Source organism: Podarcis vaucheri, assembly GCF_965113315.1.
Source record: "Podarcis vaucheri genome assembly, chromosome: 1".
Lineage (NCBI taxonomy): Eukaryota > Metazoa > Chordata > Lepidosauria > Squamata > Lacertidae > Podarcis > Podarcis vaucheri.
In genome coordinates, this window is record NC_138759.1 from 96117644 (window position 1) to 96143341 (window position 25698).

General features: G+C 44.1%; 1 protein-coding gene across 1 annotated transcript in view; it reads left to right on the forward strand.

Annotated features, from left to right (window-relative positions):
* The window catches only part of PARP14 (poly(ADP-ribose) polymerase family member 14), a 56463-nt gene extending 30859 nt beyond the window's left edge, over positions 1 to 25604 (forward strand). Inside the window, exons 11-27 of the mRNA XM_082236027.1 lie at positions 2476 to 2713; positions 4442 to 4575; positions 4671 to 4704; positions 5848 to 6156; positions 7539 to 7775; positions 9750 to 12013; positions 13141 to 13377; positions 14420 to 14641; positions 14823 to 14895; positions 15514 to 15663; positions 16032 to 16094; positions 17590 to 17757; positions 18876 to 19082; positions 19175 to 19780; positions 20781 to 20926; positions 21343 to 21517; positions 23543 to 25604. Of these exons, the coding sequence (XP_082092153.1) occupies positions 2476 to 2713; positions 4442 to 4575; positions 4671 to 4704; positions 5848 to 6156; positions 7539 to 7775; positions 9750 to 12013; positions 13141 to 13377; positions 14420 to 14641; positions 14823 to 14895; positions 15514 to 15663; positions 16032 to 16094; positions 17590 to 17757; positions 18876 to 19082; positions 19175 to 19780; positions 20781 to 20926; positions 21343 to 21517; positions 23543 to 23829 (5550 nt within the window). The 3' untranslated portion in view covers positions 23830 to 25604. The remainder of the gene's footprint in view (positions 1 to 2475; positions 2714 to 4441; positions 4576 to 4670; positions 4705 to 5847; positions 6157 to 7538; positions 7776 to 9749; positions 12014 to 13140; positions 13378 to 14419; positions 14642 to 14822; positions 14896 to 15513; positions 15664 to 16031; positions 16095 to 17589; positions 17758 to 18875; positions 19083 to 19174; positions 19781 to 20780; positions 20927 to 21342; positions 21518 to 23542) is intronic.
* Positions 25605 to 25698: the final 94 nt, after the last annotated feature.

The following is a 25698-nucleotide window of genomic DNA, read 5'->3' on the forward strand; positions in this document are numbered from 1 at the left end:
GGCGAACCAGAGCAGCGCACGGAAACGCCATTTACCTTCCCACCGGAGCGGTACCTATTTATCTACTTGTACTTTGCTGTACTTTCGAACTGCTAGGACATTTTAGTTCAGTCTATTTAAATTAATGCTCCAAATAAACACCCTGATTTCACAAAACCACATTCATGTGATTTATTAATCAACAGGAAACATGAACTTAAAAATCATCACATTGTATTCAACACAGCAATGTTCCATCAGTGCAAGGACTTTTTTGTGTTCTCCCCCCCGCGCCCTTCCCATTTGTTCTGGGGTATTCTCAACTATCCAGAGCAGATTTGGGGGGCACTCAGCAGGAGGAAAGGGGAGAAGTGTCCTTGCCCTAGTGATAATCATTGCCCTAGTGTACAAATTAATTTGAATGCAGCCCAGAATTGAACAAACTGCAGACACTTAAAGATGGATCTTCATATTTATACATATGAAACAGTGGCGTAGCGTGGGGGGTGCCAGGGGTGCCGGCCGCACCGGGCGCAACATCTGGGGGGGCGCTCGCCGCCTCCGGAGTCACCGAAGAGCCTCGGGCGCAGGCTATAGCAGAGCCCCATGTCTCGAGAAGGAGGAAGCCCCGGCCATGGGCACTGCCCCCAGGTGGTGCAGCAGGAGCTAGGCGGCGAAGGGGAGCCAAGGGGAGCCCGGGGGAGCGGAGGCGCCGCGGGGACACGGCTCGGGAGCTGCCGCTGAGGAGCCAGAGCATCGTCCCCGGGAGGAGAGGAGGAGCGGTGACGGCGGCTGCTACTGCAAAGCAGGGAGAGAAGGAGGCGGCGGCGGCGGGGAGCCGGGCAGGGAAGTTGCTGCTGGGGATGAAGAGGCGGCGGCGGCGGGAGGCGGACTTCTCTCCCTCTCTGGTGCTGCTGGCGTGAGGCGCTTGCCAGCCCACCGGCCCCTCCTGAGCGGGATATGGGTGGGCGGACGGGGTGGGTGGGGAGAGGCGCCGGGCCCGCCTCGTTCCCTGACAGGAGCCGCCGCTGCGCCCGCGGGCGCCCTTGACGCGGCGCCCCTCATGCCGCCTCGAGAGGCGTTGGGGGGCAGCGAGACTCCGCCGGGCCCCGCCCCTCACTCCGCGCTCGGCCTCAGGGCTGTCTTGCGAGGGGGCGGCGGGAAAAGGCTCTGAGGAGAACCTCGCTGGCTGTCCCGCCGCGTCGCTTTTCCTCACGTCGTTTTCCCTTTCCCTTGAGGGGACGGGGAGGTGAAGGGAGCCCGCACGTGGCGAGTCGTCGGTGGAGGAGAGAAACCACGCACATTAGATATTCTTATTCATAATAATAATAATAATAATAATAATGCTTTGAAATTTAAGACTCCCCCCCCCAAGGAAAAGGCACTTTCTTGCCCTGCCCGTGGACCAGGAGGTCGTGGCGGGCGAGGCCTTCAGCAGCGGGGCCCTTATTTGCGCTGCCAGCCTGACCTTCACCCTCTTACATATAGAGAGGAAAGGAGACGCGGAGGTGCAAAGGCTTGCGGGGCAGAAGTAAGCCCCGCTGAGTTCATCAGGGGTGCCAATGTGAATACAGTATGATATTGGGGGGGGGGGAGGCAAGTAAACCCCGCCCTGCATAGTTGATCACATTGGCAATGCCCATCAACTGGGGGACTGGCCCCCTCAAATGTTTTATTGGGGGGCCTAAAGCAGCGGCGTAGCGTGGGGGTGCAGGGGGGGCGGACGCAACATCTTGGGGGGGGCGCTCGCACTCAAGAGCTAAAATCCACGGGTTAGGGGGCGCAAATTACTTGCCTTGCCCCGGGTGCTGACAACCCACGCTACGCCACTGATATGAAATCACAGTTGCCCACATGGGATTAATAAAACTTGTTACTCAGTCTATAATTGTTTTCTTAATTGCATATGGGCATTTTTAATTTGTTTAAAATAACTAAACAAATCCTTAAATCGTTTTGCGGGATTCCGGAATGAATTTAAACTACACTTCAGGAGCAGCTGTCAATCTTTCTTTCTTTCTTTCTCTCTCTCTCTCTCCCCCCTCCCGCCCGCCCCACTCCAAGGCTGCGCGCTCTTCCCTTGCCATTGCCAGCAACTGGCGCTCGAATGGTGGTAGAACCCAGTGGTAGAACACGAAATGAAAATGATTTTTTTAAAAAAGGCGATGCGGGAAGAAAGGTCTGAAAGCTGTAACGATGAGGACGTCGAAAACTCTGCTCCAACGTAGTGTGAATAATACCCATCTATGATACAGCTCTCCAGTTACCGTTTTGGGGCACCAGCCTCCGCTTTGGTCGGCTGTTTTTTGCCTCTCTCCTTTTAAGCAGTAGAATATCTGTCACTGGTCTGCTCGGGTTTCTTCCTGGAAAACACCGGAGGCAAGGAAGGGGTGGCCAGGGTCGGGTTGGAGGCGGAGGGAACCACCCACCGGCCCTTCCCTTTTCCCCAATATCGCGTCACAGCCAAGAAAAAGCTTGGGAGCGGCGCCCATATAGGAAAACGAAAATGAAAGTGGCGGCTCCTCGGCCACTCTCGGCAACATGGCGGAGGGGAGGAGGCCCTTGTCTCCATTCGCCGTGCGGGTGCAGGCGGATTGGGGGACCCCAGAACCCCCCAAACAGCTGAGAAACAAACTTTTGCTCTACTTCCAGAGCCGGAAGAAGTCGGGAGGCGGAGAGTGTGAGATCCAGCTGCAATCCGGGCAGGTCTTGGTTTGCTTTGCTAAGGAAGAAGGTAAGAGAGAGAGGGAGGGAGAAAATTCCCCTTCTTTTCCTGGGACTGGTGCTCCCCCTCGATGCATTTGTAGGACACTTCCAGAAAGTAGCTTTGCTGCTTTCTTGGGAGGGAAGGGGGGCAAGTTGTTATGTGCCTTTAATAAATATTAAAAAGAAGGGCGTTCCCGCATAGGAGACACCAAAATAGGGGCTTCCGGTTTAGTCATGCTAAACTGCTTTAACAGCGCCATTCTGTGTAAACTGAAGCCCCTCACTGTGTCTATTGGGTCTTATTCCTTGGGCTGCAATCTTAAACCTATTCCCTAAGTCTGTAAAAGGTAAAGGGACCCCTGACCATTAGGTCCAGTCGTGGCCGACTCTGGGGTTGCGGCGCTCATCTCGCTTCATTGGCCGAGGGAGCCAGCGTACAGCTTCTGGGTCATGTGGCCAGCATGACTAAGCAGCTTCTGGCGAACCAGAGCAACGCACGGAAACACTGTTTACCTTCCCACCAGAGTGGTACCTATTTATCTACTTGCACTTTGACTTTCTTTCAAACTGCTAGGTTGGCAGGAGCAGGGACTGAGCAACGGGAGCTCACCCCGTCACAGGGATTCAAACCGCCGACCTTCTGATCGGCAAGTCCTAGACTCTGTGGTTTAACCCACAGCGCCACCCGTGTGCCCCTAAGTCTGTACCTAAGCCTAATAACGTAAAAGTGAAACCCCTGGCAATCCTGACAGAAGCTGTCTTGTGATTAACCAGGGGCAAGAGTCCAGCAAGTGGCCTGTGAGATAGAAACAGCTCTACTAGACAGGAGTAGTACAGCACAAGGAAAATATGGATTATGGGGGGGGGGCCAGCTGGTGTGAGGGGGGGATATTATCATCTGGGACATCCTCGTGCTCACTAAGGAACAAAGGTTGAAAACGTGTCCCTTCTTTCGTCATTATGTAGGCATACATAAAACAGTTCTGTTAATTAAAATGAAAAACAAACAAATGTACCAATAACCACCTTCACTCTCTGAATATCCCCTACTCAGCAAATTGAAGAAGGAGAAAGAGATAAAGAAGAACCACAAAAGGAAGGAAACTGGGGCGTTAGCCACAAGATACATAGAGAAATAAGCAAAACAAAATAATCGGAAGTCAAAGAGGTTTCAGACTAGATATGACTGCATACCCCCACACCAATATAATTCCATTAGTTCTGTGCCTGTTGAGTTCAGAATTTTATCATGTGGTGGAGTTGATTGCTTCCCTGTTGGATTAAAGAATTCTATCCCCAGATCAGGATTTATCATCCCAAATTCCATTGAAACTGATGTTTGACCTTTGGTGTCTGGTCACTCAAAATAGGAAGGCTTGCTCACATGAGTTATGAGTCCAAATACTAACCATGGAATTCAAGAAGATACACACCTCTTATTTATTTTGGCGTGGAGCGGGATCACTTAGTCATTATGAAACTGACTGCAAATAAAACTGCTTGGCCCTTTCTCTTTGCTGCCTGAACATAGCCATGAACATTTCTAGAATCTCTACAGGGATAGGGAGCCAAAGGCCCTCTAGACTCTGGCCCCTATCAGCTCCAGTTAGCATGGCTCATGTTCCATGTGGATGATGGGAGTTGTAGTCTGGCATCTGGATGGTTGCAGGTTTCCCCATGCCTAACCAAGGAGCAGTAAGCCAGCATGGTGGTCGCTCTGTTATCATGATGACAGTAATTTATTTTTTTGTTTCAGTGAGGCAAAGGGTTCTTTCCAAAGAGACCCATGAACTTGATCTAGAGGGAAAAGGAACATTGAAGCTGGTGGTCACACAGCATGAAAAAACTGCCAAAGAGAATGTGCCCAAGAAGGAAACTGATCTTCATCAGGTATTAAGGCAATATTTGACCTGGTGGAATCTAGAGCTCTGAAGCCAAGATGTTCACCAAAGCAACAAATCAATATGCTGTTGTTCTCTTTTTAGGCTTCCAGGGGAGAAGACGTGGCAGAAGAGACTGGTATGGTGGTTTTCTTTCAGTATCATTATCATGCCAGGGGCAGGGGTGGATGGGTTTTCCTATCCCTAGCCAAAGGTGGGGTGGGTATTTTTTGTTCTGTTTTTACAGAAAGAAAGTCCAGGCAAGCCCACTGAGGCCACCATTCTCTCCTCCTACTTCCAAGCCAATGATTTATATATATATAATGATGATACTCACCCTGTCATCTGGGGCTCGGACCACATTCTTTGTGACACACAAAGAATATTTCTCTGGTGATGGTTCTCAAAAATAAGGAAGCAAGATGCAAAAGCAGGTCCACAGGCAGCTTGGACTGCAACAAAATGGGGGTGCCTTTTTTGTTCTGTGAACTTGTATCCTGGAAAGAAACAATTGGAACATTCCCAGAGCAATAAATGGTGGGTGGGTGGAGTGGGACCTCCCACTTTCAGAGCAAGGAGAGTAGAATTTTGTGCTCCGCCTGTTTCTTCCATGTAAAAAATAAAATAAAATCTGCAGCCCAGATGAATTATTATTATTAGTATTCATTCATTCATTCATTTATTTATTTGATTTCTGTACCGCCCTTCATCTGAAGGTCACAGGGTAGTCTACTGTATAAAAACACAAAATACCTACAAATACATTCCATCAGGGCTTTTTTTCAGCTGGAACTTGCTGGAACTCATTCTGGCACCTCTCAGGTGGGCGCCATTGCCATTCTAAGAGAACGAGGGAGGCGTTCATGGTGAGTTCCGGTACCTCTTTTTCTAGAAAAATAGCCCTGCATACCACAAACACATTAACTTCTTACTTAATTTCTGACTCTTCAAGAGACATGCTTTTTTCAGGGTTTATTTACTAACAATCACAGAATTCTGATCAATACAGTAAGTTTCTTTTTCTTCCTTTAGTTAGCTTCTGCCCAGTAATTTGGTGATTTATTCTGGTTTGCTGTGAGCATAGTTCCCTCAGTAAACATTATGGGCTTGGGTGGAAGCATTTTAATGGCTGCTGGAACAGTATTTAACACCATCTTACACACAAAAAAAGAAGAGGATGTAGATTAAGGTTAAATCCCAGAAAAATAGTTGGCACACTGTTCTGTCTATGCTGACAAACACTGAGTAGTTGCATATTTTACTCGTTTTTTTCTCAAATCAGATGTGCAGCAAGACTTGCAAAAAGAGGGCATCAAAGCAAACAGATTGACACATGAAACGCCCTGTCACAAGGAGGATATCGAAGCAAACAGATCAACACATGAAACTCCCTGTCACAAGGAGGACATCCTCACCAAATCCCACACCTCTTCCCGTGTCATTCTTGAAAATGTTGAGGAATTTTTCGACAAGCCTGATGTGTTAAATCTGCTTGTAGAGAATATCAGTGGACTCTCAGAAGGAAGTGATTTTGAGATTGAACAGATAAGTGAGAGAAATGCCGCAGTGATAACCTTTCAGCAAAGTATCGGTAAGAAATGGTAACTTTGTGTTGCTTGACAATTTCACATTGGGATAATTGTTGGCGTTGATTCCTTTTAAAACAATTCCATTAAAATACCCGTGAAGTTCACATATTCTTGGCTTCTCAGGTTACTGGTCTGTTTTTGGAGCGTTCAAGATAAAAGCTTGATCCTAACTGTAGTTAAAAGTTTATGTAAATGGCCTTTCCAAACTTGGTGCCCTTCCCATACTTTGGTCTGTAATCTCAGTCATACCTGGCCATTGGGCTATACAGGCTGGGGATGATGGGAGTTGTATTCCAGAACATCTGGACTACAACAGGTTGACGAAGGCTGGTGTAAACATGTTTGCTACACAGTTTCTTTCCAGAAGTATTCCAAACTGCACACTTTCCCAATTCCGTTCCTCTGAATTCTTAATTAATGGTTAGTCCACTCCTTTCCATTTCAGTGTAAAAGTCTTTGCTTGTCACTATGCTGCTCAGTTCCCATACTTCCATGGCTCTTCACTTTTGTTACATTCTTAACAGATAATTTGAATTTTCATTTGGATGTAGCATTGCTCAGTATTTTAGCACCAGCTGAAGGAAAGAGTGAAAGGCAAAACTCGGTTACTGAAGGAAATGGCAGCGTAGTGAGTTGGTGCAATATCATAAGAATTGACTCTTTTGGGGAAAGTATATCTAGTTCAGTATTCTTTTTCTGAGCAGGTGTACGCAGCACACCCACAGATGTTCACCCCGCCCCTTTCCCCTCCCAACTTTCAGTTTTAGATTACTCTGTTCATGGCAGATGGGCAGGGTATAAATAATAAATTCTTACTCTTACTCTTATCTTGTCTTCGTCATACCTTGGTTCCTGATTTCTTTGCACTGTCTGCGGTTGCTCTTTAAAGAGGAACAAAGGATAGCACTGAGGAATCTGAGCCTGACTGAGTAAGGTTGTAAGGCTGCAGGACCACTCAGGGACAGGCGAATTCAAAAAATCTGTAGGGATTGATTTGCCTTTCTAAAGATGAAGTGGGGAAGGTTTTTCCTTTCCTTCCAGAAAAAAGAAGGCTTTGCTGCTGCTAGAGGCACCAGCTTGGTTGCCCTCACCCCCTTTGTAATTCTGGATAGAATGGAAACAGCATTGTGCTATGATGTAGCATTATCTGTCAGGGTCTTTTTGGTGGTGGGGCATAATAATTGCTCCTGTTGGTGACCTCAGCTGTTTTGTCTTTAAAGCTAAACTTACCTGAAATTTCTTAAGATTCCTATCCCCCCTGTCCCATGCGCCAAACCAATTTTGAGCAATAATAACAACAACTGTGAATGACAGTAACATCTGTGAATGATCACAGTAGAGCAAGAAATAATTGCCTGATAAGACTTTTGCCTTTTCTTTTCAGATGCTGCAAATTTTGTATCCCAGTGTCACAGGAACATCAGGTTTAAAGAATTCAAAATTACTGCCAAGCTGCTTGAATTGACACAGACGATCAAAGTTGAAAATATCCCGTCAGGAGTACCCAAAGATTATTTAATTCTCTATTTTGAAAGTTCAAAGCATGGAGGAGGACAAGTGTCTAGTATTCAAATGTCACCTGAGGAGAATTCAGCCATCGTTACTTTTTGTGACCACCAAGGTAGTATATTCTATTTTTGTAGGTGACTGAAAAAACAAAAAAATTGCTAGTGGGATGGCTCAAAAGCAGGAGCTCTGTTAATGGCTTCTTGGAGATTGAGGCGTTGGTGGATTTTAGGATCATAAAATAATCACAACTGTCATTCACAAGTCAAGGGAAGAACTGTACTGTATTGATAATCCAAATGGCAGGATCAGCAGGGGAGGTAGCACTAGAATGGTGATGAACCATAGGCCTGGAAAGTTTTAACCTTCCAAGCCTTCCAGGGCACCTCCAAGCATGTATTATGGCAGGGATGGGGTACCTTTTTTGGCCAGGAGGACCAGGTCCTTATCAGATCCTATCCTCATGGGCTAAAGTTGACAAGTGGGTGGGGCTGCTTGCGTGTCCATCACCTCACCTTGCAATGATGTCAGGTGATTGGGCCCTTGAAAGCATGCACAAAGCACTTTGTGTCTGGACTTCAAAGCATCACGCAGGGCTTGCAAAGAGCCCTGGAGCTGCTTTGAAGCACCTGAGGCTTTCTTTTCACCTGCGGGTATCTTTCCAGTGGAGAACTCAACTGTGTGGCCCATCCAGCAGTCTTCAGCTCTATTGCACATCAGCCTGCTCTCCTTTTCCTCTGTACTACTGGAAGCACACTTTAAGGGTCACAGTTGTGCGTTGGCAGTTGCATCTCTTTGCCCCCCCCCCCAATAGAATAATATACCACTGGAATCGTTCCTCCACTTTGGATTAGGCCTGTGTGCTGAATCTGTTAAGCCAGAGCGTTCTGTTTACCACAGCCTCTGACACAGAGAAGTGCTTTCTCTTTCAGTTGTGATCTATTAAGAACAACTCAGTGCTTTCTTTCAGCTTTTTGAGCAGAGAACATTGCATAATAATAACAATGATTTATTATTTATACCCCGCCCATCTGGCTGGGTTTCCCCAGCTGCTCTAGGCAGCTCCCAACAGAATAAAAATGCGATAAAATACCAAACATTAAAAACTTCCTGATACAGGGCTGCCTTCAGATGTCTTTTAAAAGTAAGATAGCTGCTTATTGCCTTGACATTTGATGGGAGGGTGTTCCACAGGGCGGGCGCCACTACCAAGAAGGTCTTCTGCCTGGTTCCCTGTAACCTCACTTCTCACAGTGAGGGAACTGCCAGAAGGCCCTTGGAGCTGGACTTCAGTGTCTGGGCAGAACGATGGTGGTGGAGACGCACCTTCAGGTATAGTGGGCTCAGGCCGTTTAGGGCTTTAAAGGTCAGCACCAACACTTTGAATTGTGCTTGGAAACGTACTGGGAGGGTACATTGCTTATAAGAGAGTGAGAGTAGTTCCCCCTGTCCCCAGTTGATTTATTTCTCAAAACTTCATCTTTTGTCAGTGGCTACATATTTCCAGAAACATTTCATGATAATAGTTTCCTGGTTTCTTACTGACTTATACTAGAACTGCGAGGAAAGGTGGTGAGGGGAATCAGTTATTAAGTCCCCTCACCAGCAGCAGTGCTTTCAGCTAACCCAACAAAATGGTTTAATTTCAGCTAATCCAAGAAAAGGATTTAATATGAGCTGAGAATCAGAACCTGCTCAGTCCACTGCTCAGTCACAGAAATATAACCTTTGAGCATGAGTGTTTCTTTCACTACCAAGTTGCTAACAGTCGTGTTTAGGAGAACAAAGGAGAGAGTTTGTGAACAAAAGCAGCACGAAAGGCAATAAAAAGGTTGTGTTCATCTCACAGTTAAGCCAGGAACTGTGGTTTATAGCGCATGAGCCAGTTGTGCTCACTTTGCTTTTCCATGCTTTCACTGTAAGGAAACAAACCATGAACTGTTTCTGTAAGGATTACAAGCCGTTGGGTGTACTTTCAAGTCATTTCTGAGGCCGCCATCTTTGAGTGGTCTATGCATTTGAGGGATTTGGCATGGTAGAATATTAAGTGTGTTTTATTTTAATCTTTTCTTTTCCCCATTTTTTTTAGCTGTGCAGGCAGCATTGGAAAAGCAGCATTTTTTTGACAATCAACCAGTTTCAGTTTATCCATACTACGGTTCTTTAGATATGGTTTTGTATGGAAAGGAGAGGGCTGAAATCAAGATGCCAGACCCAGTCAGAGTCCCCTTAGACCCTTATATCTGGCAGTTTCTACAGGGGAAGGATGGCCTGGTCCAAGAAATAAATCAAGAAATGGCAAAGTGTCACAGTGAGCTAACGTGGCCTCAGGCGACTTGCAAACAGCCAGAGGTTGTGATACACCCTTCAGCTGCCTTATCTAAACAAGGAAGGTCAATGAGGGAACTGATCAAGACTTGGAAAGATAACATTTCTATGGAGTTTACACGCATCATGTCCAAATTCAAGGCTGTTCAATGCAAAACCATCCCAGCAGCATGGCCTACCATAGAAAACAATTTGATAAAGGATGTTTTGGCAATTTGGGATGTTTCCAAAGAAACAGTTACCCTCGCCGGTTTTGTATTTACTGTGGACGGTGTGAAGAAATTGATAAACGAATACATGGAAAATTTGACCAAAGATGCAGAAAGAGCTAAGCAAACTATACGTGAAACTTTGGCAGTCACCCCGGGGAAGTATGCTGTTCTGCATCAGGTTTTGCTTGAAGAGAATGTCTATAAAGAGAACCCAGACCTAAAGTTCTCTTACGATACATCAGCTGAGATGGTGCAGCTGAGTGGAATGGTTGCGGAAGTCTATAAGATGAAATGTGCCCTACAGGAGAAGCTGTATAACATAAAGGAGAAAAAAGTCAACACCCCCCCTGCAATATTTCAATTCCTACAGCATGCAAATAGCAGAAAGGTAGCAGTGATCATATTTGGTGCAAATAAAATTAATGCCTCCTATGAACTTCAATATGATTCTGTAGCATTATTCGGATATCTTGATGACAGTCTCTTGAAAGCAGAGGAGCAGATGATGAAAAACCTAGCTCATAAATCTATTACTTTGATGAACCGTGAACTCGTCAACAAAAGGGAATGGAAAGAACTCACTGAGCGATTGCATAAGAGGCACAATTCTGTTGAGGTAGCTTTCGTAATTGATGTTTGCCTCACTTTGGAAGAAGAGGCCAAAGTAGCCATTGCTGGTTATACAAAAACTGTAGTAGATGTTTATCAGGTGCTTTCTGACTTTGTTGAAAAAAACACACAAATTCAAAAAGTAATCCCTGCCAAGGCTGTGGCCGTTGTGCAGTTTATGGAGAAGGAAAAGGGCAACGTTTGGCAGAACCTGAGGAAGAATGGTCTGAAAATCAATTTTGGGCAGCAAGCTCAGGAGAAGAATATTGTCCTGAGTGGGCCTAGAGCAGATGTGATGAAAGCAGCTGCTGTGCTTGAACAAGAGCTGGCTTTACTGCATTTTGCTATCGTGTCGTTTGATAAACCGGGAGTGAAAAATTTCTTCAAAACCCGAGAACTTACCTACATTACTGAAGCAAAGCAAACCTTTCACTGTTTGATCAGGTTGCAGAAAGAAGGAGAAGATAAAGGAAACTTTGATGAAAAACTAGGGCACCCTCACGCTAAAATAATTTTAAAACATGGTGTTGTGGTAGAGGCTTATAAGGGTGACTTGACCCGTTCCTCAGTTGACGTTGTGGTCAATGCATCTAATGAAGACCTGAAGCACATTGGTGGCCTTGCAGATGCCCTCTTAAAAGCGGCCGGCCCACAGCTGCAAAGTGAGTGTGATGACCTAGTCAGAAAGCATGGACGTTTGAAGCCTGGCCGTGCAGTTAGAACACATGCTTGGAATCTGCCATGTAAAGAATTGATCCATGCAGTTGGGCCGAGGTGGAACAGTTCAGAAAAAGAAAAATGTACCCGACTGTTAAAGGAGGCCGTGAAGCGAAGCTTAAACCTGGCAGAAACATATAACCATCGCTCCATAGCCATCCCTGCCATAAGCTCTGGGATTTTTGGGTTTCCATTAGAAGAGTGTGCCCATACCATTGTAACATCCATTAAGGAACACTTGGAAGAAACCACTGAGAGTGGCTGCTTGAAACAGATCTGCCTTGTGGATGTGTCAGATAATACAGTCCAGGCTCTTGCTGATGCTTTGAATGAAATATTTGGAGAGGGGTCACCCAAAACCAAATTACTGCCCAAACCCAAATTGCCGCTCAATCAGCCCAAGGAAATGGGAGAGAACGTTCATGTGGTGACTTCTGCTGAAGGTGTGAAACTGATACTTGAGGAAAAAGGCATTGAAGATGCGACGGTAAGCATGTGAAATGGCCGACAAAGCATTTTTCCAAATGCATGTTGAACTTCTCTTTTTGCATTTAAATAGACAATTACAAATTAATTTGAATTGTAAAGCTCTTGTTAAAACAGGCGTGGCTAGCAGAGTGCCCTCCACATACAAGTCCCTGCAGCTCTGACCAGTGGACATGTGCCGCTTGAGAGTTCAACAACATTTAAAGGGCACCATACTGGTTACCCCTAGGAGATTTTTAAACTGGGTTGTCCAACACGGCTCCTGGAGGCACACATTCAGAAGCTTTCCATGGTACCCAGAGGATATCCTCTATGTGCTGAAATTAGGCTTGAAAGAAGCATACTGTTTTATTATCCACCCATCCATCCATTGCATTTATATACTGCCTTTCTGCCAAGGCACAGAAGGTGGCTTACAATTTTAAAGGGCTAAAACAAGTGATATAAAGTTTGAGGTTGGCTGAGGGAGGAGTCACTCTTGACTGGAGCAGGGCCTGAAGTTGTCTGTACCTGCCTCCCTTTGCCCTCTTCCTCCTCCTCAAAGGGCAGATGGCATATTGAGAGTAGGTTGTTGTCAGGGTGGGTGTAATAATGATAACAGTTCTTCTGTTTTGCAAACATGCCTATTTGCTCCAAAAACCAAAATGTCATCCTTATGTTCCATGATTTACAAGGCTGTTTTCCTTAAAGAGATGATGAGTTGGAATCAGAGATTTGCTTTACTATGTTTGGTTTAGAAAAAAAGCAGCCCATATGACCTGGGGATAGGGAACAAAAGACTACAAATTGCATTTATTTTATGCCAAACCAATACAAAATAAGTGCATGGTGTTTCAGTGATCTCATCCACAAATAAAAAACAGCTTTGCATGATGATGATTAAAAACCTGGTGTTTACAAATATGATGGTTTGCTTGTTGTGGATATTCCTGCTCAAATTGGACTACTGAATAATAATTTACGATGGTCATCTGTGACCGATGACAACATAATAATGTCTTGCTGGCTCTTGTCTGTGATCCAAGAGTGGTCAGATGCCCCTGGAAAATTTAAAAGCAAGGCATGATTATCTGTGGCTTGATATATGTAACCTCCTTGCAAGTATTTTTATGAGTGTTATGGTTACAGACCGACGTTGTCGTGAGCAGTATTGGAACTGATCTGAAGCTTGGTGTGGGTCCACTTTCCAAGGCTGTGCTGCAGAAGGCAGGACCAATGCTCCAAGCCCAGTTTGATCAAGCAATCCAAAACCAAGGTGCTCAGGGCAGCTGTGTGATCCAAACAGGCGGATATAACCTGGCCTGTTCCATTGTGCTCCATGCCATCATTCCCCAATGGGATGCCGGAAAAGGACCTGCAATTCAGGTAATTGCTTCATACCCTTGACCACATTAATTGTAGTGGAATGTAAAATACACAAGTCCTATGTTCCCCCACCCCACCCTGGGGACTCACAACAGCCCCAGCTAAGACGATCTCGCAAGTAAACTGGTCCTGAGTTGTTTTGGGGATTTATATACAATCAGACTTTGGTTCCTGAACGGCTTAGTTGCCAAACATACTGACTCCCAAACACCGCAAACCCAGAAGTAAGTGTTCCAGTTTGCAAACATTTTTTGGAACATCCGACGCGGCTTCTGCTTGAGTGCAAGAAGCTCCTGCAGCCAATCAGAAGCTGCTCCTTAGTTTTTGAATGATTTGGGAGTCGAACGGACTCCCGGAACAGATTAAATTCGAAAACCCAAGGTACCACTGTACTAATAGCAACACCTTGAACTTGGCCCCAGCAAATGGGCAACCACTGCAGATCTCTTGAGCACAGGTGCTGTATGCTGGCAAGGCCTCAGTCCTGTCAGCAATCGTGTACAGCAATCCTGTCAGCAATAGTACAGCAATCTGCGCTAACTGCAGCTTCCAGGTGAATTGCAAGGGAAGCCCCACATAATAGAGCACATTGCAGTAATCCAGTCTTGTAGCATCTGGTGCATGGACTACTGTGGCCAAGCAGATGCATTAATTTACAGTTGGTGAAAGGCACTTTTAGCCACAGAAGCTACCTGAGCCTTTGGTGATGACCTGAGATGCATCCAGAAGCACCCCAAAACTGCAAGCCTGGTAGTGTGGGCCATGCTGAGCTAGGCGGGCCAGTGGTCTAAATATATGGCAGCTTCCCATGAACCTTTCCAATGTTGCTTGAAGCACCTTTTCCACAGGCCACCTCTGGCTACTAGAACTGAAGTGCTTGAAGCAATGGAGTATTATGAGTTAAGGTTGGGGTACCTAGCTTGGCACTGGGTTTGAACATGCCCTTAATGGTATATTGATAATGCACACAAGGAGGAGGCACATGCTCTGGCTTGAATGGCTAAAAATCATATCTGAAGATACCTGGGTGTATATTTTACAGAAGCTTAAGGATATTGTGAGAGAATGCCTGGAGAACACTGAACAGCTGTCGTTGAGCTCTGTCTCCTTCCCAGCGCTTGGAACAGGAGGTTTTCACTTTCCAAAATCTGAAGTTGCTAAATTAATGTTTGAGGAGGTGCTTCAATTCAGTAGCAGGAAGAATTTGAAGTCCCTTCAGGAAGTTCGCTTTCTCTTGCATCCAAATGATAAAGACAACAAACAGGTAATGTGATTGCTTTCCTGTCTTAAATTGTTCCAAATGTTGGTTTGCAAATACTATACTTGATAATATTAAGTCATTTTTTTGTCTCCAGTTCTAGAACTGTGTTCTGTTCCTACATTGGGGGTGGGGGGTGGGTCGGATCTCAGAAACCTTGGGGGTAACGCTTTGGTTTTCCTTCCAGATCTTCTCACAAGTGTTCTCTCAAGCTTCTGGAATTTCCATGGGTGTTCTCCCGAGTGATGGAGACAGTACAGGCAAGTTGACTTGTTCAGTTGCAGCCGAATTCTGATCTCTCCGGCCCTCTTTGATGATGAATAAACAGCTACATGTGAAAATAATTTGGACTGTGGCTCTGGGGGAGGGATTTTAACCCCATTTCCCTTTCCTCTTTTGAAATTGCCTACCTCTTAGGGATCTAAGAGGAGCTTCAGTCAGGGAAACATGAAAGAATTGTTGGCTCCTACTTCCCCACTCCAAAATACCTCTCTTCAGAAGCTGCTACAGTGCTACCTCAGTTCTCGAACAAAATCTGTTCTGGAAGCCTGTTCGGCTTCCAAAACTTTCAAAAACCGAGGCGTGGCTTCCCATTGGTTGCAAGAGCTTCGTGCACTCAGCAGAAGCCGCGTCGCACATTCGGGTTCCGAAAAATGTTCAAAAACGGAAGCATTTACTTCTGGGTTTTTGGCATTTGAGAACCGAAACGTGTGACAACGGAGGTGTTTGGGAACCGATGTTCCACTGTATTAACATTTTTTAAAATTGTGTTAGTTCCTGGTTACTGATCTTTGTGTTGCTTCAACCTTCATCTTTTGTAGCAAAATGAACAGTTTTCTGCATTGGTTAAATTCTCCTGCGTCTTTGTTCACTCTTAGGTTTCTTTGGGCCTGTTTCAACCCCTAGTTTGGGAATTCATGAAATGCAGATTGGATCAGTTCTATTTCAGATAGTAACAGGAGACATCACAAAGGAAAATACAGATGTAATTGTAAACTTAACAAATGCAACATTTGATTCCAAAACAGGTACTGAATTTCAGTTAATTTATCTATTGTCTTGAATTTATGTTGATGATGATTTAACTGGGAAATAGGAAAAAAGATTTTAATATGCAAACACGTTGCTGGATACGTGTGTGTATGTTTGTGACATCCACTCAGATAGCTGTAGAATGGGATCAGAAGATGGATTTTATCTAGCGTCACTATACTACACTGGTTCAAACTATAGTATACCTATAATGCAATGTCTAATGTGATTTCTGACAAGTTTGACATGTAAGTTATAGAGATGTAATTTTAAGCATTTGTTGGTGTTACTTGCAAAAGGGAGCTGAGTTTTGAATAGCTTTTATTACCTACAATAATAAACTGTCTCCCTCTGATTTTTGAAGGTGTCTCCAAAGCAATTTTGGAAGGTGGCGGACCTCAAGTTGTAGCAGAGTGTGCGCTACATGGTATGACACAACAAACGGTCCGATTCAGTTAGAAAATATTTAAAGTTCTTTCATAGAGAGGAACTGCTCATGTCTCATTGTAGATTTGATTGTTTCCTAATCAGCTGTTATAGGGAGTGGGGTTATTGGGGCTAGATGAATCGTTATGCTGTATAATATGCAGTTGTAATCTGTAGTTTCTCGGTGCTGGGAAGATTCTAGTTATCACAAGATGTGCATTGGCACATTCCCAACTAGAAGGATGTTGCATGCTAGCACGAGAAGCAGAATACTGTTGCCTACTGTATAATACTTAAAAAGTATAATGGTGAGGGATGCAGTGTGTATGATAATACCCACACTTGAGTTGGCCTGCCTTTTGGGGGGCATCTGCTGACAGAGGAGAAAGTGTACCTTGTGCATCAGGGATAACCATTCTCAATTCCCTAAATATTATCTGGATGGGGCATCCCATGTACTTTTAACACAGAGCTCTGGATATTATACACTTGTTTCTTTCCTCTTCTCTTTCAAAAACATAAACCAGTGTGAAATAGCATGCAGCTGAAAAAACCATCTAGGTACACAATAGGGTGATCTATTACCAAATCTTTGTGCTGTAGGGCATAGCTTTTAATGAAAAGTAAGTTTTATCTATGCATGCAATGCTCTTGGATCCCAGTTTTCTGCTATTTTGTGGCAGGTCATGGATAGCCATTTTCAAAAGTCTGGTGACTTAGGCAGTTTTCAGTAGATTTGCCAGGGATCTCTTGGCATACTCTTCTTTTGGCTAGAAAACCTGAAGTCAATCAAATGCTAAGAGATGTCTGTAACAACACAGGGCCCACACCATACACCATATGTTTTGATCGACCTTGGTAGCCAATGTTATTTGCGGTCATTGCCTTTCCCTTCCGCAAGTTCTCTTAACATGCACAAAGGATTGGGTGGGGATGGGAAGCAGCCTCTCAGTTTCTGTGTGGCTTTAGAGACACTTGGAAGCAGCTTCTAAGTGACTCCCAAACCCAGTGGTACATAAATTCCAACTGACTTTGTGGCAGGTGGGTGGGGTGGCCGGGCTCAATCTCACACTTTGTGTTTTGCTGTGGACTGCTTCTGATCTCTCTTTGGCAGCTTCTGACCTTTCCTAACTCCTGGCACTGAATGTGAGTGAGCCTGGTACAAAATGAAATGTATGTCCTCTGTGCACATAGCCAGAAAATGTATTGGAGGTATCTACCCAGCATGCAATGGGACCCCCCAAAATATGGGCAATGTGCAGAGAAAACTCGCTTTGCTTGAGACAATGAAGGGCAGACAGTTGCCAGAGAGAGATTCCTAGTTGTTGCTGGCCACCTGCAAACCATCTCTTTCGACCTGCTAATATTTGTAATCTATGCCAAAGGCATTTCATTCTGCAATATGTCATGCACTGACAATGAACAACTACTGGGAGTTTAGACTTGTGTTGATTAAGTATGAATATACATTTTGTCAACCCCCCTTTTTTTTTTAGGCTCACAGTCTCACAATGGATTTATAACCACACAAGCTGGCAATCTGGTCTGTAAGAAAATAATCCACCTTGCGCCCAATTCTGATATAAAAAATCAGATCACCATAGTGCTCAGTGAATGTGAAGCGAAGAAGTATACATCTGTTGCCTTCCCTGCAATTGGAACAGGTTTGCAAATAAGGTTTCATTTAAGGAGCGAAGGGCAGAATTCTAGTGGAAAGTTTCACCTATTAATAGGTCACTGTCGTTAGGGCATTTGAGTTCCTGGAATAAATTTCAAAGGCAATTCTAGTGGGCTGGCTGCCCGTACACTGCCAGGCCAGGTTCAAGGTTCTTGCATTAATTCACAAAACTTTAACCAATTTGGGTGCAGGATATCTTAAGGATCACCTGCACAGTTCATATCCACCAAGAGCCACATGTTCAATGTTGCTCGATCATGCAGGCAATGCTGGGATCTTGAAATATCAATAGAGCAGTTCAGAATATCAAAATAACAAATAATTGATGACAACAAAGGTCCACATTTAAAGCAGCATAATTAATGGAAAAACACCGCCTGGTGTGGAGAGGACTACAGGTGGCAACATCATTCCTTTTCCTATCATTCTGTTTGGCACCATTGCTTTTCTGCTGTGCTTTCCCACCTCCTCATTCCAGAAATGGCAGAGGGTTGCTGCAGCCATAAGGGCTCGCACACTTGCATTCTGTTACCATATGTTCCCGTGTATAAGACTAGGTTTATTTCCTTAAAAATCATGATAAAAAGTGGGGGTCGTCTTATACCTTGGTAGTGCATAGGGTAGATGTTTCATTTGTTGCTGCCGCAGCTGTCAACTGCTGTAATGCGTGTTATTGGTTGCTGCATTAATGGGTAGTGGTGAAATTTCCTGAAATTTCTGTCCCCCAAAATAGGGAGCATTTTATACATGGGGGCATCTTATACACGGAAAAGTACAGTAATTTGGAAGAATGTTTTCTGTGGGGAGAGCAGGGAGACAAGTGGTGTAACCTGTCTGCTGGCCATATGGAACTTGTGATGGGCATTTATTTCGCCTCATTAAGGTGCTCTTTTTTAACATCAGAAAGGGGGGAAGGAAGGAGCTATGGGGGTCACTCCTTTGCTCAGCTGATTATTGCTTGTCAGCCATGTTGAACTGGTGGAAGGAAATAGGATCTTCTATATTTTAAAATGAAAGTGCACCTGTTTGTGTTTTCTTTTGTGAGATGAGCAGCTCCTCTCTATTTTGTGCATAATGCATTCTTCTCTGTTGTGTTGGATACAGGCCAGGCAGGGAAGAACCCAGCAGACGCAGCTGATGACATGATTGGTGCAGTTGCTGACTTTGTGGGGAAAGTACCACTGCAGTGTTTGCAAATGATCAAAATAGTTATTTTCCAGCCGCATATGCAGAATGCTTTTTATGCCTCTATGAAAAAGAAAGAAGGTGCTGCATTACCCACCTCTAAATCTGTGTTTTCTAAAATTAAAGGTAAGTGCAGAGGGTTATATCCTTCATATTCCTGGCACGATGTCTTGTAATATTTCTTTGGCATATTTAACAGAACGTCTCTTTCTCTGCAGATTTGATCATTGGTAAAAAAAAAAAACCTGGAAAGAAACGTCAGTTGGTTGTGGAAACCAAGGTGGAGGTTGCCGTGTTTGAAGTCTGTGGAGAAAGCAGAGAAAATGTTCAGGAGGCCGAGTCCTGGTTAAAGAAAATGATTCTTCGGGAACAGACAGAAAAGCTTATCTCTGATGAATCAATAGATTTGTTTGGTGATGAAGAAATTAAGGAACTGAACAACCTCCAGAAAAGACTGCATATTGCCATTCGGCTGGAAAGAAAGCAATCTCCACCTTTCATTCTTGTATCGGGCATTCCTCGTGATGTCCTGGAAGCCTACTCACAAATTGATGATCTGGTTAAGAAAATTAAACGTGACCGGGAAGAGCAATCCAAGGCGGAACTTGCTCACAATTTGGTCGAGTGGCAGTATTCCACAAAAGGGAATGATTTTGCGCCTTTTGACAAGTTAAGCAATCTTCATTTGGAAGATGCTAGAATGAGTAAGAAAAACACTAAGGTCCAAATTCTCGGAAGGAGCTACACAGCAGACACCAGAAAAATGTGCGCTGTGGATGGCCAAGGAAAAACTGTAAACATTAAGCGCATTGTAAAGGAGGAAGGTAATGAGGGGCTTAACTAATCAAGGCCTAGGTTAGTGCCTGATTTCCTTTTTGGTGCGTTGGATTCCCAATAGTGCAGGGATGGGGAACTTTTTCACCTCAAAGATTGTTTTCCCTTCTGGGGGCCACATGCTGGTTTGGCATCACCAAAAGCAAGAGTGGGCAAAGCAACAAATGTATGTAACTTTTACCTCTGTCCAGTGGGCTAGTTTCTGCACTCACTCACCTATTCCTCCCTATCCTTCCTCCAGAGAATCAAGAGGCATTATCAGAGCTTAAGGACCACTTTCTATCCTAGCAAAAACATTTGGAATGGGAAGCGGGGTCAGTGAGGGGTGTGGCCTGGGGAGGGTTCTGAGGGCATGGAGTGTGGCATTTGGTCGCTAGGCTTGAGGTTGCCTACTCGGTTGGTGAATGTGACCTCGCTAAAATACCTCCCTCAGGAAGTAACAGCAAGAATCAGCTTGCTCCTGGGTGCTGGAAGGGATGTGGTGGCAGTTGATGGCATGAAACAGTAGACGCCTTCATAGCTCAAATTCCCAAACTCCAGAGCTTAAAACAAATTTCTATACTTACACACATCTTTAATTTGTAACGTCAGTGTCAGGGGTCACCAGTGTATTGCAGCTGTACCCATAAAGTCTTCCCTTGGCACCTCCAAGGCCTCTTAAGCCCTTCTTCTCACTGTTCCCTTGGACACACAATGAGGGCATTTACCTTTTTTCTCCTTTGAAAAGTCCATAGAGCAGAAGGAGGAAGTTGCAAGAGTGCCACTCTTTTCTGTTTCCCCTTTCAACTGTTTGTATTTTCTAAGCCTCAGATTAATTTTACTTGGTCCAACTTTTACTTGGATCACTTGGAAAAAAGTTTGTGTGTTCATGTTTTCACTCTTTTTGCCTCTCAGGGTGGGGGTGAAGGGTGCTGACTCAAGGGAAGGGGAGGGACCAGAGCGGATGGCTCCTTCAGCACACAAAAATGCAAATGTGCTCACACTTTGCAGGCGGACCGTCAGTACCTGTTCCTACACAATGGGAAGATATGAAGGGACATCGTGTCAAGATGGTTTTGCTGCAACCTTCAGCAGCAGAATACAAAGAAGTTGAAAATAAATTCCGGAGTAGCTGCCCTGCAAACAAAATAGAAAAGGTGAAGTATGGCAGAGGCGACAAGCTCGGGGAGCATGTTCCCCTTACAAGCATGCATCATTGAGTTGTGTCGAAATGCTGTACAACGTTGTCAGACCCTCATGTAATATCCAGACACACAATATGTCCATGCAACTGAAGAGTGTGCATGCGTAAAAGCTGTCATAGTTAGGCTATCCCCTTTCCTTCAGCTACAATTCCTATTTACATTCAGTTATATGGAATAACTGTCCATATGCCCTCCGGAACGAATTAAGTGCTTAACCTGAGGTACCACTGTATGTGCATGTTGACATAGTGTGTAGTTGTGCCCTTTTAATGTTCCAACGAAACCTATAATCTGTTTTTACAACCAGATACTGTCTTTGCTTTTTCTTAATCTCTCTCAATGTTGTATTTTCTTTGCAACTTTTGTAGATTGAGAGGGTTCAGAATCCTTACCTCTGGAAATCCTACCAACTCAAAAAGCAGGATATGGATAAGAAGAACAGCCATAACAAAAATGAACAGATTCTGTTCCATGGGACTCCTGCTTCCACGGTGACCCCCATTAATCACACTGGATTTAATCGCAGTTATGCTGGAATGAACGGTAAGTCAATCTGAAATTAGGTAACTTTCTAAAGGAATGTGATAGCGAGTGTGATTTGCAAACCGCTCTAAACAGCAGATAAAGAAATACCTCCCATTCAGTAGTGAATGATCTCCTCTATATCAGAGTGGGGAACCTGTGTATTGCCCCCATCAAGTTGTTGGATTCCTTTTCCCATTAGACTCAGCCAATATGGCTGGGTCAGTAATAATGGGAGTTGTAGTCCAACAACATCTGGACAGCCACAGGTTTCTAAGTTTGAAAAAAACGGGAACTTGCTTTCTTATAGCCAAATACCTTTTAATGTCTTTTCAGAAATTAGTCTTGCTATTTTGAATAAGACTTTTATACAGGAAAGCAAAGGAGGTGCGAGAGACTTCAGTTGGAACACCTTTGAGAGATTCAGTGGAGAATTCTGCCTTAAAATAAAAACGAAAGGAGATGTTAGCTGAAGTATTGGAAAGGAACACATTGTATAAAGAAACAAAACATGTGCCCATGTGGGAACTGTGGGTAACATGTATGCCATCTTGGTTCCCAGATGGAGGAAAAGTGAGATACAGTGGTACCTCGGGTTACAGATGCTTCAGGTTACATACGCTTCAGGTTACAGACTCCGCTAACCCAGAAATAGTACCTTGGGTTAAGAACTTTGCTTCAGGATGAGAACAGAAATCGTGCTCCAGCAGCACAGTGGCAGTGGGAGGCCCCATTAGTTAAAGTGGTGCTTCAGGTTAAGAACAGTTTCAGGTTAAGAACGGACCTCCGGAACGAATTAAGTTCTTAACCTGAGGTACCACTGTATAAATGTAAAAAACTAAGTAAATCCCTCTTCCAGTTGATGTGTTTTTATACAAGACATTTTTCCATTTAAGGAGAAAAATGGTTAATGTACCTAATTTTTTGCCTTCAAAAGCAGGCACTTGTAATAATAGTAATAATAGACAAAAGTAATAATATAATAAAATAAAAGTAATAGCAGTAATAGTAACAATATAATATATTCATATCCCACCCTTCTCCTGAGTTGTGATTCAGGGTGACTTAACAATATTTAAAAGCATCATTATAAAATAGAATTAAACTAGTTAAAAGACAATAGTGAAAATACATCAGAACACATATAAAACCAGAAATTAAAACACAGAATGCCCTGAGCACACAGACCAGTGATCAGCATCATCTGCAACTTAGTTTTCAAAGGCTGTCTGAATAGGAAGGTGTAAATTCTGTGTCCAGGGCGGCTGTCTACCAGCTCCATCTGGTACGCAGGCTGAGACCCTACCTGCCTGTGGACTGTCTTGCCAGAGTGGTGCATGCTCTAGTTATCTCCCGCTTGGACTACTGCAATGTGCTCTACGTGAGGCTACCTTTGAAGGTGACCCGGAAACCAATTAATCCAGAATGCGGCAGCTAGACTGGTGACTGGGAGTGGCCGCCAGGTCCACATAACACCAGTCCTGAGAGATCTGCATTGGCTCCCAGTATGTTTCCTAGCACGGTTCAAAGTGTTGGTGCTGACCTTTAAAGCCCTAAACAGCCTCGGTCCAGTATACCTGAAGGAGCGTCTCCACCCCCATCATTCTGCCCGGACGCTGAGGTCCAGCTCCGAGGGCCTTCTGGCGGTTCTCTCATTGCGAGAAGTGAGGCTACAGGGAACCAGACAGAGGGCCTTCTCGGTAGTGGCGCCTGCCCTGTGGAAGGCCCTCCCTTCAGATGTGAAGGAAATATGCAGCTATCCTATCTTTAAAAGACATCTGAAGGCAGCCCTGTTTAGGGAAGTTTTTAATATTTAATGCTGTATTGTTTTTAACATTTGATTGGAAGCCTCCCAGAGTGGCTGGGGAAGCTCAGCCAGATGGGTGGGGTATAAATAAATTATTATTATTATTATTATTATTATTATTATTATTATTATTATTATGTGTGTTTTCATTTATTTAATAGAGTTAGCTGCTTGTCTAGTGTATTAAATAGCTTTGCAGATTAAATATGGTTGTAATGTGTTTCTTTTTTTGGCCTCAGCTGCCGCGATTGGAAATGGGACCTATTTTGCTGTCCATGCAAGCTATTCTGCAAATGATGCATATTCCAGACCAGACGCCAATGGTAGCAAATATATGTATCTTGCTCGGGTTCTTACTGGGGATTATTGCACTGGAAAACACGGACTGATTACTCCACCACCAAAAAGCATTGGAGGCGTTGAAATTTACGACAGCGTGACTGATAACATGGCTAAACCAACAATGTTTGTCATATTTTATGATTCTCAGGCTTATCCAGAATATCTTATTACCTTCAGAAGATAAGTTGCTTTTGCAGCCGAAGACCCATTGTGCTGCCCCCCCCCCGAGAATCTGAAAATGCTTTTTAGAAATTACTAGTTTTTGAAATTTCTGACTAATTGGTTTAGCTATGCCTTCCAAAGACTCAAATAATTTTGACTGATATCTAGTAAAGCTTGTGACACGTGTTTTGAAAGTGTGCTTGAAGTCAGGCAGGGTTTGCATAACTTGGTAACTTTAGTGTAGGTAGAACTGACTTGAACAGAAAATGCTGAAATTAAAATAGGGTGGGTAATATGTTAGAACCATGTGTGCTGTCATAAAAGCAATGGGTAAAATATATCAAGGGTGGTCTCCGATGTCTGCCTTTCCCTATACATTCTTCAATGTTCTACTCAGTTTGGGTGGAACTGCGCATTGCACATGGATACAAGCCCTATTGACTGCCGCTTCCAGGGATAGCAGTTGCAGCAGGGCAGAGAACCTCATCTTTGCTCAGTGCCCTTTACAATTGCATCTTCTGTCCAGTCCCTTATCTGCTGCTCTCTATAGAGTTGGAGATGTATTTGCTCAAAATAAAAAAAAAAAGATGGTTAAGAAATAGCTTTTGTTAGTGGGCTGGTGCAGTAGCAGCAGAAGTTACAAAGCAGCCAAGTGGAGCTTTGTAATGTAGGTACATCCTTACTATCTTTGCTAGTTCTCAGGAAATTCTGAGTGTCACCACTGTGCCTCCCATCCACTTTTTCAGATTGTTGTGCCTATTTGCAGTGACTTGTCTATGCTGTTTAGATCAGCAGCCTGCACTACCTATGCATAGTGTCAAATCATTTTTCTCAGGTACTTAACAGGCAAGAATGTACCTACTGTATTTCTGGAGACATTTTTAGCAACGAGTTTTTTCTTAAAATGAAAAGGCCTGTATGTATTCACTGCAAGAGTTTCCTCTGAAAGCTCCTTATCCCCTCGCTTTGCTTGCTGGTTAGCAGGGAATTAAATGAGAAAAGAAAGGTCCGTTCTATCCCCATCAGGGATAGACTGTTGAGTAATGTTGCCAACAGACCAGAAAAAATACCCAGCCTGGGGTTACTTCTGTGTCTTTGGCAGCAATTTGATACTGAGAAATCAGCAGGTGAGGCGCTTCACAGTATGAAAATTATCTGCACATCAAACAAAGGCCTAAGCTTAAGAGAATGGGACATTTTTAAAGGGCAATGGATGATTCTTACATCTGAGGCTTTAGAAAACAGTTCAGCCTCCTGTGAGAAAGCATAAGAGTGTGAACAAGAGAGTACATTTCTAGTAATGTGTACGTCCAAGTGCCAATTATGCAGACTACATGAGAAGCAACCATCTCTGCTTGTAGAAACCTGAACTCTCATGTCAATAGGCAAATAAAGCTGAAGGGCATTGCTATCAAGAAGAGGAAAGAAAACACTTCTCAAGCTGTGGCTTTTTAGCAGCTTCCAGAGGTGGCTCCAAGAAGTTTTGATTCTATCTGTTTGGGTATGCATAGAGTATGGTGTCCTTTCACACTACAGGTGTGGCTTTTGTTCTTAGCAATATTGTTTTATATGGTGTACACCTGAACTATAATGGAGTTGTCAGACTGAACTGTCAATTCACATCCCTGTTTACAGTTCTCTCTGCATCTATATGGGCATACATACTGCCACCTTAGTCAATGCTTCACACCTTTTGCCATAATAAACTTGCTGGACTTTAAAGTATCGCACAAACATTCGTTGCTTCTTCTTAGCAGCCAATATCCCTTGCTATTATTTTCAGCTGCTAGGACAAAATTAGTCAAGTGCTTAGCTAACTCAAGGCAGATCATTGGGGGCAGACAGCACTAGGCCTAGAAAGATGCTTAAAAGGTGTTCAGAGCAGTCCTTA